The following is a 12,100-nucleotide window of genomic DNA, read 5'->3' on the forward strand; positions in this document are numbered from 1 at the left end:
AACAACTGATGGAAATATATCTTTTGATTGACAAAACACAGAGTATTTGGTACAATATTAATGTGTCTCAAATATACGTCACCCAATCTTTATGTAAATATATGTGTATACAAATTATAATTTAAGTGTATATTTTAAATACATAGAAAACACTCAATATATAGATTTTGCCGTGTAGGACCTATATTTCATGTCTTTTCCGGGCGTGGGGTTTCCTTGTCATTCACTGAAGACCAATGGGTGGCCTGGAGCTGACAATTTTCATCCCGATGAGGTAGTTGTCTCTTTGACATATTCACCATATCCATTTTCGTTATATTTACTACAAGTGACTTGATAAAAGATAAAAGTAACAATGGTTTACTTTTATTGTTCGTAATCGATAACTGCTTCAAATAAATCCACCATAAAATTAAAGCATTACCAATTCATGAGTATGGTCATTTCCATCTTTTTACATTGTGAAGAATTCGTTTGTACATCTATAATTATTGCATCTTATACCGTCTTAGTTGTTCAATGAAAATAAACTAAAAGCAAATTGCTCGTAAGATAAGCAGAAATGACAGTTTTCCATTGGCATAGTTATTATTATTTCGAAAAAATATATAAAACTTCAATATATAGAAAAATAAAAGAGTAAATCTTCGCTACTGCTGTTAAATCTCGGCTACATAATGTTATGTCATAAATGTTAGCCTAGCATAGAAAACATGGAAAGAACAACAACAATATCGCAACCGTAAGAAAATACATAAGAATCAGATAAAGTATATAGGTAGAACGGTATTATTTCTCATTATTTAAGGTTGGACTTTCATGTACCCTACTTAAGTAAATACTGTGATTGGACAAATTGTGCTGATATACAAATGTTTTATTTATTCCAGACTCTAACATTATTATACTTAAAAAATGCATCATACTTTTTGAAAAACATTTTATATAAATATGATTTTTTAAGATATGTGTGCCTTTCACAAAAAAGGGGGTACTTTGACCACGAAATTATCTGTTTAAAATACCAAAAAATCGAGACTATTATGCTATGGCTTCTCTCACATTTTAATTAGGGGAACGAAGATATGGCAGGAAAAAAGGCAGTTTATAGCTCTGTCACTGTTTTAAAGGGGTGAATTTTGCAACAAAAATGCTATTGACGCCAGTGTGGAATTAAATAGTACCGTTCTACCTATACAGTCATCATTCATTTAAAATATTTAAAAATACTTCATTCATGGTCCATACCATACTGCTTCCGATCTCGGTTAATAGCGGGTCTAACAGAATATGGAATTATTAAAGGTTATTTTTTATATATAAAACTCCATTTAGCCCATTTTCGTAGACTAAAAAATTATTATTTGCCCTCAAATAAAAACAAATAATAAAAGGATTTTCGCGATATTACGCGTGACTTTCACTTAATATTGCAATACTTTTGCGTAATAATGTGAAACTTTCGACTAAAAATACGACATTTGCGCGTATTAACACGAGACTTTCTCGAAATAATGTTGGTTTTGTTTTTTTATAAAAGGAAAAGAAAACGAAAGAAATGTCCATTTGCTCTGCACACTATGACATTATTGTTTTTTCTAGAATTTTATATTTTCACTTTTGTTCTAATATAAAGAACTATTTATATTTTTTCATGTAAGGTCAAATAAAGTAATTTATGAAACTATAACATGTTGAATCAAAATAGGACGACAACAAAATCTGAATACAGCAGGAGTAATAACTATCTTTGGTGCGACGGGAAACCGTAAGAAACCCCCTAAGATACTAACAATACTTATGAAGAATTGTTCATTTTATTAATAACAGAACAGACATACAATTGTGTATTGAAAATATTCCCACTTGAGTTGCAAAAGCATCTTCTACATTGAGTAGATGTGTTTTCCTCCAAAATAAATACAAACAACATATATTGATAACACAATCTTAAGAAATAATTAAAAAAGATATAAAGTTTGTATTGTTCCGTGGGCAACGAAATGTAATGTTTTTCCTACAACCACGGAAATTAATTACACACGCAGATAAATGAAACCACAGTATTATATTTAGCAGAAGCATGCTAATTCTCCAGCGGACATCTCATTATTATATAGAGATCAATTCAAAATGCTTTCACTTTTCAAGGACACATATGAGCACCATAACAACGAGGAAACCCTTTGCGTCGTATATAGTTCAAATAAATGCGGTACATTATAAAGAAAATGATAAAATCTGGGTCTCTATCTATTTTTGCACAAGTAGTTTAATGATGAATGCGTGTTTTCGTTGATATATATCAAATATTTTTGCGCTTATTCGCGATACAATCGCGTCATTTTGCCAAAGTATTGCATTATTATACGATAGCATCACTATATTACACGAAAATACCGCGTTATTACACATTACAAGAAACTAAAGCGTTAAGTAGCGAAAGTTTTGTGTTAATACATAAAGTTACTCATTATTTATTATATATTATTATAACTATATTTTTCGTCTACAACCATAAGTTTTCGTACTTTTTCATACCATAGACAAAGTAATTTGAAGAAAACGAGTTATGGAATGTAGATGTAACGGAGTACGAAAATTGCCATTCTATTCGTGATACTGCTAGGTTCATATCAAATTTTCAGTATACATTTTGTTGTTGTAGAAAGTCAAATCCAAAGACAATATGTGTAAGCAACAACATTTTACGAATCTACTTTGTATCTTGAAGGCATTTTTAATGCACAGCACGAAAGGCAAATGTAGCTGTTACGTACTTCGACATACCCAGTGACATAATGTCTTTTCATTTATTAACTCTTTTCTTCATACTAACTATTTTAGAAATGAGTTACTACTTCCTCTTCAACTTCATAGAGGTTTTTTTCATTCCTTCAATACCTCTCCAGTTATACCACATCATCGAACTCCATGCATTTGTCCCAGGGGTCCATAGACCATTCATGTTCACCCAGGTGCAATAGTCAAACCACCAACCTGATTGCCGTTCCTGTGGGCAACCAAAACCTCTAATGTCTTTGTCGTATGTACTGAATTGCCAGCCATTGTTGTAAGAAAATCCGGTGTCGTCTCCTTAATTAAAGGAACATGAAAAACAAATTTAGAAAACACACTATTTCTTTTGCCGTTCAACCTTTTTGCTAAAATTTGCCTGAAAACTTATATATTTACTACACGCTTTATATGTTCTCCTTAAAATCAGCACAATTCACACAAACAACCGGGTTTGGCTCTAAAAACGGACCTAGTTACTATGTTTGCACATATTGTCCTGCTCATAACAAAATTGTATATTCAACATATATTAGTGTTTCAGTGGAGCATTTTACGTGCAATGAGTCCATGCTATAATGTGGCGGAGGGGTTGGGGTGGGTTTTTTTCTTGGTTGCTAGCTTTCGCTTTTGACTCTGACCGTCAATGTCAGTGTGTTAACCCAGCTTGATTTTACATTGGAAAAAACGAAGATGACTATAGCGCAGATAAATACACCGTAATGATCCACGAGTTCATGATGACGACCATACAACTTCTGTAGTGATGACTTCAATCTTGTAGCAACATAACCCTGTTACAGATGACTACTTGTTGGTATTCTAACGTGATACAAAAAGTCTGCGTAGATTCGGCAAGCTCTGGCATAACGTATGAGTTGTGATATGAACTCTCCATACACTGGTGCTGAAGGAATGTTGCCACAGATGAAAGGAAAGGACAATACTGAATGAAAAGTCATCAGGTTTGTCATAAAGTTTAGTCTATAGCTTTGCTTTACCATCGATTTCTAAGTGTAGGTCAAAATATAAGGCTGACTTCACATAGTCTGCACTATCCTTTATCTCAAGTTCTTTGGTTGTAGATGCAATGTATCAAATCTCCAAAATTCAGTAAATTTGAAGTAACCCATATTATTCTTGTGTTCATGATGATTGTATAAAATGTAGCATTACCTGCATTTCCCGAGTATTGACCAATTGTTATTCTGTATTTATCTTCCTCGTCACCAATGATAAAGGTCCCAAATTCAGCATACCGTATGTTACCATAGTTATCTTCAAGATCAACACGGACCTTGTACTTATTTTGTTTGGTAAGCTTATGTAGGTTGTCGTTTCCTTAAAGGAGGAATTTCAAGATAAAATCATGAATAGAAAATTGTCGAAAAGAGCAGGTTGTTTCAAGCTCCATTCTTATCAGACAGCCCCCTTCAAAATTGCAATCTTGAAATATTGGGGAAAAGTTAATGTCAAAACACGATGTTATCCGACATCTTATATAGTTGAATAATGGAAGAAAACATTCAAAACGCTTGTCTGTAGCGTTGGTTCGAGATGGACGCGAACGTTTTCACAGCCTGGAGCTTGGAGATATGTGTCACAAAAAAAATAATAATAATAAAACAATCATATATATTACAAATTTCGATATGCTGCAACGTGTTTCAGGTAATAAAATCTCATCAGCATCATTGGCAAGTGGATTGGGAACGGAGGAAATGCAAGGCTGATATTGTATATGTATTTCTTACGAATGTACCAACAAAAGTTTTCTTCGTCTACCAACAATTTGTAGACAACTTCTTTAAACATATTAGATCTAGTAGCTCAGCAACGTTCTACAGTTAAGGGGATTTTTTTTTCATTTTCACGGCAATCATTAGTTGTCAATTTTGATTGCCCGGTTTCCCGTAACATCAAAAACACGTTTATGAAATTAACTTTTTTTATATTATGCATTTTTATGTTCATTTATTGCAAGATATCCAGAAAATAACATGTAAATAATTAAGCACGTCTATTACTACTCATTGTAGAACGATGAATATCTTTTCGCTTTATTTATGCATGACGACAAAATTGGGGGGGTTGGTGTAGATCCTTACCGTTTGTGTAAATCGTTTTGTATCTCGTTTACTTATTTATTGAAATAGATTACTGCAATCAGTACTTTGTCTAAACATTATAGGAACGTATATATATAGTCACGCACAACACTTTTTTTCACAAAGTATTTAACGTATAGCAGACCTTATTTTGATGTTGCTAGCTTTGTTTTTGGAAGAAATTAAATCGTTTTTATTGCCTCATTATATTGGTAATTATTGTATAATGGCTTTCAAAAAAGCTTTGAATATTTGTTGATGCGATAGAGGGGTGAACGCTCGGAAAAGCCTTTCGTCCTCCAGCTTCCACGCTTTTTACATAAAAAGCCCATATAAGACATTCCATGCATTGATACTATATACAAATAACTAACCTATCCAAAATTCACCATTTAGCGTTCCAAAACCATTTTTGTAGTCGTTCCAGTTCCGATAAAAGTTAATTGAGCCATTATGCCTTTTTTGAATTACCTGAAAGATATGTATACGTTAATTCTTGTTTGGGTTATACATTTCAAGGTAAGCGTGCATGTATTCTACAACGAAGCAGTTATATGTACAAGTCATGTTTATGTTGATTTTATCTATGGTTGGGAATCCTACATATTTTTATGTTTTTGTATTTTGTTTAAACGATAATAGAAATTAACATGTGATTTTCCATGTAACCCATCCTCTTAGGAGATAAAAAAATATGTAGAACGTACTGTAGAATTCAAATTAAGGGAGATAACTCTGTAAATCAGACTAAAATACAATAGAAACTATTAATTTTCAATATGGATTATCTCCTTAGAGCAGAAAATTTGGAATGAACGATGATACGTTTCATCATATAGTCCCACAAAACAACTTAATAACAAAACTAAATATGTGAAGCCTTTTTCAGGTGTATCATGTATTACAGAATTTGCATAATTCTTACAGAAATTGCTACTTAAATAGCTTCCCATATTTAAGGATATGAAACTATGTGATACATTTATTCCCTGGTCTTGTAAGGATTATGGAGTGTTCGTATCAAAACTCATTCGTTATGCCAGAGCTTGCCGAAACTATGTGATACATTTATTCCCTGGTCTTGTAAGAAGACGCTTACCCTACCGGTGCACCTGGTCCATGCTCACATGTCTTCTGTAGATAAATGGTTTTATTTTGTATCATATTTCGGTGGTAATACATGGCAATGATAAAATCAATGTGAATACGCCGGGTCGAAATATACACACAGTTTCATTTAAAACATAAAAATCCTTCCCGGTAATTTCCGCAAATTTAAGCAAATACTGTTAGTCGGAAGTCTTTCAGGCCTTCAACATGAATTAAACCTTCGCAAAAGTTTTATTTTTTTTACGTTACAGGTGTCAGTTTCACAAATAGTCGTAAGTGTAAAATTGATCGTAAGTAATGACGTCATAAATTAAAATAGCATTGTGACGTCATGATTTACGATCAATTTCACACTTACGACTTTTTGTGAAACTGACACCAGGTCTTTACGCGAACATGATTGTTTTGCCTATGCAGTAGGTTGGTACCAAGCAAAATGCATTCGACTTTAATTGCAAAAAAAAGATCTTGACGAGAATACAGTCGATATAATTTCTTGTATCATTCCGTTTATTTCTTTCCATTAAAGAACTTACTATTCCAGGATTAGTTGTGCTCATATCACAATACACTTGTATTTCGCTGATAGGATTCTCTGAGTTGATTGTGTACACACCACTAGGCAAGCCGCATGCCTTCAAGTCGTAGCAATCAACAACAGTGCCGTCTGAAAATATATTATGCTTCCGACTTTGGGGTAGAATGAATGATTACTTTAAAGCTTCGCAAATGATTTCAAGAAAAAATACTATTCTTATATATTGGAAATTGTGATATGCTGTACACGTATATTTAGGTGTAACCTCTTATTAGCAGCAATAAAATATATGGGAGGATTTAAGTCTAGAATTTAAGTACTTGAAGACCACAATTATCGAAATAAGAAGCAGTAGAAGTTCTACTACGTGCAATGCAAGGAATAAGAGTAATAAATAAGTGACTGACCAATAAGTACGTTTAAAAGGTAAAACGGAACTTACAAATAAAATAGTGATAAAACGTAAAACAATAAAGAAAATGGGCCCAAATTATCGGCCTTACGGCCTTCGTCAGGAGCAAAAGTATTGAAATGAAAACCGACCAACACCACAAGGTGCCCTTCAATATTGATCTTGATCATTGTGAAGAAGCGTCAAGTTCAAGATGAAAAAATTATAAAATTGAAAACCAGTTGAAAACCGGGATATGGTGACTGAATAATGCGTGTCTTGACATTCATTCCAAAGGGGTGGGCAATCCTAAGAAACATGATGATACGTTGTTCTGGGCAGTTTCGTTGTTTTTCGCCTTAACATGTGTCCAAAATGACAGTTACTATTATGTCGTTGACACTGTGCTCTGTCTCCAGAAATTATTCACCGATGGGATAATCTTTTCCATTGGTGATGGTTAATATGTTTTCTACAAAACGATCACCCCACCTCCTATATGTTTCGCCCATGTGAACCATTTTACAATGGTTGCAAACCACAGCGTAAACGACGTTTTTCGAGGTACAGGTGAATCATCTTTTAACTTAAACACGTTAGCTGGCCCGACGACCTTGTCAGTTCCCAAGTAAAAGCACGGTCACTTACAATGTCGTGTGGCTTGGTAACTAGCAGTTTGGTGTCCAGTGGCACTCTAGAAAGAACTCGTAACAAGGAGCGGTTTCAGACTCTTTCCTTTTCAATACGCAGTAATTGGAAGCAAATCATTGAATATTGACGAAATGTATTCGTCTCCAAGAACTACGGATTTAAAGGTGTAAATCATGTTATTCTGGATTGCAACATTGTGCGGATGATATGTCAAGACCACAGAACACGGTCACCGGTGCTTCTCAACCTCTTTTCCGAAGACTCAGATTTCTTAACTTGGGAAACTGATGTAATTGCTCGATCAACACACGGAATGAAGCCTCATATTGTTTACGTATTTTGATATTTGTAAAACTGCAAATCTGGATAAATATGATAAATAAAATCCAAAAAATTTCGGGGTCAGACAAATCGGCCTACTTGGTATGTAAATACCTTCGGGTACCTATATAAAATAAACTACCCTTAACTTAAGTTTTTTTGCTGTTGTCAAATTTCTTGTAAATCCCATGTGGTTACAAGTGAACTTTATATGAAAAAATAAAATTGTCTGCTTTAGTACATGAATTTCAATTAATATGAACGTCATCTGAAATATTCATGTGAACTTTGTGAAAGACTTCGATATCATTAGTGTCACATACCTTATAGTGAGTAATTTGCGCGAGATTCAAATTTTCGCTATATTTGCGAAGATCTAGAAATTGTGGATTTAAAAACTCCTCAAATTTACTCCCCAAAGTTGCTCATACTTATCTCTAGTACACCGTATGTCTGAGCGCGGGCAAAAAAGACTGCAAAAATATAACCTTCTAATTCAATGAGCAAACAGCAAAATTTGGCTCCCACAAACATTACCCGCTATACGATCAAATCTGTCACAAAAGTATATTTGCTGATAATTCAGATAAAAGTCGTGGGCTTCAAAACAGTAATTACATTATCTGCGATATAAATTTGCATGATATTACTTAAAAAGGTGTTTAGACTAATATCAATATTACAGAGGTCCATATATCTTTTATAACATTAATAATAAATGTTTAAAAAAAACAGTTTGTACACGAAGACAAAACAGTACGTGAAGAAAAATTTGATCTTATTAGAATGATAAAATTTTAAAATGTAATTTTGTAAGTACTCATTAAAATGAATACTTAATGCATATTATACTTCAAAAATCAATTTAGAGTATTATTACAAACAAAGTCAATTAAAAAAACAAACTTGGTTTATTAAAATGATTGCACATTTTAAAAACCCCGGAAAGACAAACATCCAATTTTTTTGTTAGACAATATAAACTTTAAACGTGGTTTAGGTGAATAAACATTTGTACTGTGTATGTGTGTGTATTGTGCCATTTCCTTCATTATTGTAAAGTCACTTTTTACGAGTGATTTATTTTTGCTAATTTCCCGGGCAACACCACATCGCGACAATAATTCGCTGCAATAGGTACCTTCATAATGGAATTCACGTTTCAAGTGTTAGTAACGAATTTAAGAAGTATTACATTTGAATTCTGATATCCCGTAATTCTTAACAGGTATCTACGAGAATAAGTTGGTTTATAGTAATTAAGTGTCAGTCTCCGTAAGAATCAGGCAGTGGGTGAAACATGGTATGAAAAAAACCACCATTTTGAAAGTTTCATTTTACTATTTGCACCATCAGAATCAAGGAAAAAAGACAATGTTGGTGCTTTGTGTAACCATTTCATTGAAATGCTTTGAAAATGAACAATTCAAAGGCAAATAACTCTGTCAAACATCTAATTTTTCTAACATTCTATCGTCAATGGCCTTGCAAAACTTAATTGTTCTAGTTTCATTCTCGTTAAAGGAATTTCCCTCGTAGAAAGTTGTGAAATTCGAATACTGATCTACAGTTTATTGTGTTCGTCAACAAGACGCATTACCATGAACAATCTTATGTTCAGTGTTTTTCTTAACAATTTTTTTTCATGTAGAAATAGATATTTTTCATTTTTCATTGATATTGTTACACAGAAAGATGTTTTGCTTTAAAAACTGAATTTAATGCTCAGTAAATGAAAAAGAAATTCATATTCATGCATTTGAATTATAGATTGACACCCATTCTTGTCAAATTACAGACTCCCGTGATGAGACTTGAATAGACTATATAGATTGAATGTCATAAAATAAGAGAAGCCAAATAATTCCCACCATTTCTATACTTGTTAACAAACCTTTTTCATAATAATTCGATCCTGGATCATATTGAGGATTCGTGCTGCAAGTGCTGAATGTTTGTCCATAACAAGTACACTTGTCATCACTGTACGTTAAACTAAGACTATTCTGTAGTCTAGCACATTCTGTAGCACAAAGTAGGAGGGTTGTGTGGGTGATATACAAAATACTAGTGTCGAACTGTTTATCTTTGTTTGATGTTTTAATCTTCCAGTTATTCAATTTCACGGTTCCAAGAACGCTACCTTAAATCAAACAAACAAAGGTAAGATCAGATGAATTAGATGTTTACTTATTAGGTGTGAATTTAAGTAATTGAAACTCTCATACTACAATCTACAAAAAGCTAATTATAGTAGTGTAGATTGTTAAAGAGTAATCAAAGGCTATATATAGAAAACAGACAAACACAACAAAGAAGACAAAGCAACCAAAATCATACATACAAAGTAACAAAAGTAAATAAGCAACTACACTCCACTAAAAACTGGGAGCATGGACCAGGTGCACCGGTAGGGTAAGCGTCCTCTGCTTTTCTAGAAACACCCGCCGAGATGCTCATAAAAAAATCAAATCCGGGGTAGACAAACGAGGAAAGGAAAACTATGACCCGTTGAATAAATCATTTTTCATGGTGCTGATAGATACACCATAACGATCCACGAGTTCATGGTGACGACCATAAAACATCTGTAGTGATAACTTCAATCTTCTAGCAACATAACCTTGTTCCAGAAGCCTATTTGTTAGAGTTCTAGCGCGATACAAAAAGTTTGCGTAGTTTCGGCAAGCTCTGGCATAAAAAAAATTAAAAGAGTTTATCCGAAGTTATCCGATTGTCAACCGTATCCTTGTTTTGTTTTGTTTTGTTTTTTTGGTTTTTTTTGTTTTTGTTTGTTTGTTTTTTTTTTTTTTGTTATTGTTTTTATTTTGTTTTATGAATTAAATAATTTTGTTTCGCTAAAACGTTTTGTTAATCGCGTGTTTGCTCTTTGAACTGTTTCAAATACAATTATAATTTCATTCAGATAATAGCAATGTATTCTACAACGGAAAGCCTTGTATTTTAGTTTTACATTTTTTTTTAATTTTCCATTACAAAATCAGTAAACTCATTCAATGTATACATAAGTACGTACATAAAGTCAGATGTAATGAATAAATCCCAAAACACAAATATTTAGTTGACATTTTGACAGAAACTATAAGGAGAATTATTCTAAACTCCACTTATTCAAAATCCCTAGATATTATACTTGGCATCATACTGTACTTAAATTTCATCACTATAAAACATTGATCGATACCGATACGAGGAAAGCTACTTACCTTTTACATCGTCAATATCGACTTTTTTAAAAACTTATTTATTTTTAATATGGATTCCTACTTGTTTTTGGTAAATAGTATTTTCATTTCTACATGAACAAATCAGTATTTTAATACGTACTAGTAGGAGTTTTATCCCATGGATTTATTTTTCAATGTAAATATGCATACAGCGGAGACAAGGAAGACCGAAGTATTTGCTGCAAGAAAAACACCATCGAATAAGTCGGAGAGTTTTCAAGGCGGGATTGGTCGATACATTGAATAGATCTTGTATACTAGTCCGAAACATTACGCTCTAAATAAAAAAAACCTACAGCATTACAATAATTTCTGCATGAACAAATTAGAATTTTAATATGTACTGGTAGGATTTTTATCTCATGGATTTAGTTTTCAATGTATATATGCATATAGCGGAGACAAGGAATACCGAAGTTTTTACTGCAAAAAACACAAAGAGTTGCAAATCTAATACGATGCTATTAACTTTCGGCATGTAAAGTTCAGTAATCTAATCTGTCGGGCACCTGATGACGCTTTGACCATGTCTTTTATTTTCAATGCGTCGTTGTTTTGTCCAGATATAATTTGAAATTTCATCCCGAGCACATAAATCAATAATATTTGTGACTATGCCTTGAAAGAGTATGTCGAAAACCTTACTTATTGTAGATTTACTCTAACTTGATTTGCGTACAGTTGATTTTTCTACCTTTTTTTGTTCTCTCTTTGTGTTTATTAATTTTTTTAGGGTGGTTCAGCACCTATATATAGATTTTACATATCTCGATTTATACGTAAAGTCAGAGCAGGCTAATTTTTTATGGGCACCTCGGCAGGTATTTCTTGAAAGACTAATCAAGTGAACCAAGGTTATATCGGTAATCAAAAGAATGTAATCCAGGGACAGAAGACGAGGACGCTTACCACTCAGGTGGACCTGTTCCATTTTCCT

At 33.0% G+C, this 12,100-nt stretch overlaps 1 protein-coding gene across 2 annotated transcripts; it reads right to left on the reverse strand.

The window, feature by feature from the left end:
* Window positions 1-353: 353 nt before the first annotated feature.
* Window positions 354-11,100, reverse strand: LOC148601565 (microfibril-associated glycoprotein 4-like). 2 transcript variants are annotated; one of them, XM_088555911.1, is made up of 6 exons: window positions 10,953-11,100; window positions 9,810-10,058; window positions 6,551-6,681; window positions 5,279-5,375; window positions 3,973-4,074; window positions 354-3,096 (listed from the first exon to the last, which is right to left on the reverse strand). In XM_088555911.1, the coding sequence occupies exons 1-6, from the start codon at window positions 11,002-11,004 to the stop codon at window positions 2,858-2,860; spliced, it is 870 nt and encodes a 289-aa protein (XP_088412037.1). In that variant the 5' UTR covers window positions 11,005-11,100; the 3' UTR covers window positions 354-2,857. The 2 variants fall into 2 exon arrangements, with proteins under 2 accessions (XP_088412037.1, XP_088412036.1); XM_088555910.1 differs by having other exon boundaries at window positions 3,973-4,137.
* Between the last annotated feature and the right edge of the window lie 1,000 nt (window positions 11,101-12,100).

This window comes from Perna viridis, chromosome 12 (genome assembly GCF_037379345.1).
Source record: "Perna viridis isolate PV_CMFRI_1.1 ecotype Kerala chromosome 12, ASM3737934v1, whole genome shotgun sequence".
Taxonomy (NCBI): Eukaryota; Metazoa; Mollusca; class Bivalvia; order Mytilida; family Mytilidae; genus Perna; species Perna viridis.

Excerpts from the sequence above, each read along its gene's own strand:
- LOC148601565 (XM_088555910.1), bottom strand. The coding sequence starts at position 11,004 with ATGTCAACTAAATATTTGTGTTTTGGGATTTATTCATTACATCTGACT. Across the intron at positions 10,059-10,952 it reads TTCATTACATCTGACTTTAT|GTAGCGTTCTTGGAACCGTG; the intron begins GTACGTACTTAT and ends GTTTGATTTAAG. Across the intron at positions 4,138-5,278 it reads AAATGGTGAATTTTGGATAG|GAAACGACAACCTACATAAG; the intron begins GTTAGTTATTTG and ends TCCTCCTTTAAG.